Source organism: Mandrillus leucophaeus, unplaced genomic scaffold, assembly GCF_000951045.1.
Source record: "Mandrillus leucophaeus isolate KB7577 unplaced genomic scaffold, Mleu.le_1.0 Scaffold341, whole genome shotgun sequence".
NCBI lineage: Eukaryota > Metazoa > Chordata > Mammalia > Primates > Cercopithecidae > Mandrillus > Mandrillus leucophaeus.
Genome location: NW_012103599.1, coordinates 2016687 through 2019255, shown reverse-complemented (window position 1 = coordinate 2019255; position 2569 = coordinate 2016687). Strand labels below are relative to the sequence as shown.

General features: G+C 33.3%; 1 protein-coding gene across 1 annotated transcript in view; it reads right to left on the bottom strand.

The window, feature by feature from the left end:
• The window catches only part of ALG6 (ALG6, alpha-1,3-glucosyltransferase), an 81796-nt gene that overhangs the window by 39852 nt on the left and 39375 nt on the right, over positions 1-2569 (bottom strand). Inside the window, 2 exon segments of the mRNA XM_011988938.1 lie at positions 448-534; positions 2308-2396. Coding sequence (XP_011844328.1) covers positions 448-534; positions 2308-2396 — 176 coding nt within the window.

Genomic DNA, 2569 nt, shown 5'->3' with positions numbered 1-2569 from the left:
AAAAAAAAAAAATCACTAAAAGGTTTTGTCAGAGGAAGTACTTCCAGATATACAAGTTGGAGAAGTCAATCTAACGTTAACCTATCTAAAATGACCAAAAATAATATTTGATAACTATGAATTGAGAATATACAACAACTTTTCAAAATGCCTTTCAGTTTGGTCAATCTCACAAGCTAGCTCAAAATTCAGCTTTACCAGTTAAGTAACAAATTCAGCATGGCATGCAGTCCAGTACTATGTAACTTCTAACATTCAGTATATCTTAGTAGTACACTAAAATAATTACTGTAAGATAAGTTGATGTTTTTGAAGTGAAAATTGATAGAAGATACAATATTCCTAATTACTCTCTTTCCGAAAGCATGGCTTCCCTAAGGTCTATACTTAATAGTTAGACTAATAAAGGATACATTTCAGAGATGAACTGTCAGCCTGCTTTAAAACCTACCTTTTTCTTAGTTGAGATGTCTTTTAAACAACAACAGTACAAAACCACTGCAGGTATGTAAATCAGCAGATCAGCAATTAAAACTGAAAACACAAGGAAATAACTTTAAACATGAGTCCATCAGGATTTACAGCTACCCATTGACTGCCTCCCTTCCTCCAACGTTGATTGAGAATTCATTAACACAAGGTTCTTGCCCCACTATGGACAAGTCCTTTACACAGTCAGCCCTTTTCAGTTCTTTCACCTGTGAATAATTTCAACTGCTGTATTGCCAAGGAGTCTCTTAATTTTCTCTAACAAATTCACATATTTAGTCAATCAGATGTATCCAACATTCTCTCTTTGTTCTGACTTGGACTTAAAAATAAAAAATATTCAAAGCAAGGAAATATTTTTTTCCTCTATATACTCTAAATTTTCTAGCATAAAGAATAACTGAAATGTAGTGATGTGTAAGAAAATCTTTTTAAAATGTTAGTCTTTATTGAAAAAATATAAACTTTTGCTAATTAATGCATATAAAGAGCTTGAGAAACCCAGGTGAGGAGAAAACTGAAAAAAAATACTAAAAAAAAGAAAAGAAAAGCAATTCATAATTTTCAACATGCAGTCCTTTAAAACAAAGAAAAATGCATACATAAATACTTCAGATGTATAATATAGCTGTCTAAAGAGCTTATTTTTTTCTTATACCTCACTAAGTATAGTGTTGAGAAAAAGGTAAGTGACAGTAAACTGTCTGCAATCTATCAATATGTTCAGCTCCAAATGCCACATTAAAGACGACACTGACAAACTGGAACATACCCAAAGGACTGGTCAGACAGAGACCTCAAAACCATAATCACATTCAACAAACTGCTCATCTAAGGAATAGCTGAAGTATATAGGAATCTTTAACTTAGAGAAGAGGTGACTCCAAATTCCTGTAGGATGTTAGGGATATAAGGGATTAGACTTGTTCTCTGTAACCCTGGAAAACAGAATCTGTAATGACTGGTGCAAGTTCAATTTAGGAAGGTCATTTTTAATGATTGGAGCTCTATGAAAACAGAATAGACTGTCTGTAAAGGTTGTGAGTTCCCTGCAAGCACAGATGTTGGTTCAGAAGCCAAATTATCACATGGTGAGTATGTGGTTCAGAAAGGATTAAAGCATTGGAGGGGGAAGGGCAGTGGTGTGGGAGAGGGAAAGAGGCAAAACAGGTTATCTCTTGGGCCTAACATTCCAAGACTGGATGAACTGTAAGGAGAACAAACTCTGACTACATTTACGCTAATTAAGGAAAAGGACTGAGATAGCATTAAAGCATAAGTCATGTAAAGCTTTTAAAGAAATCTAAGCTTATTACTTTCAAACTCCTGCAACAGCACACACAGATGCTCAATAAACATTTGTTGAGTGGATTATTGAATTTAGAAACTGCACAACTACGCAGATAACAACTGCAAGGTTTGCTTTAAGAAAAAATGAAAGAGATTTAGAATTAGGATATTAAAGCACACCCTAAAAAACTAAAGATTCAATTTATAGCTATCTGACCTCAAGTAAAGCTATTTGCTTCACTTAACTGTGCCTCCCTCAGTTTCCTCAGCTTAAAATAAGAATAATAGTATTTATCTCACTTGGGTGTTCAAAGAATTAAGTCAGATAAAAAATGTAAAGCACCCTCCTTTCTACTCTTTCATGTTTTAACTTACATATACATTTGGTCTTGGCTCATGTATACAAATATATGTGTATGTGTAATTGCACAATTTTAAAGTCAGTAAGAACAATAATAGTACCCTTACTAGTTTGTCCAAAAATTTTAAAAAATCAAATTTTACATCCAATACGTATTGCACTTTTACCTGTTGTACGCATGAAGAGCTTATGTGCCTGACTCTCATATCCACGTGATGTATGGAGAGCAATCCAGTCTGGATTTATAAACTTTGCCCTGCAAATCAAAGCATATATACAGATACTTCATTCCTCATAACATTTAGCAATAAGGATATTTAAAGATGTATGAATTTATTAATATTTTGAGAATTGGCCATTTCTCTTATAAAGCAACAGAGTCGATACTTAAGTATTACTCTATTTAATCATGTGAAACTGACTTAAGCT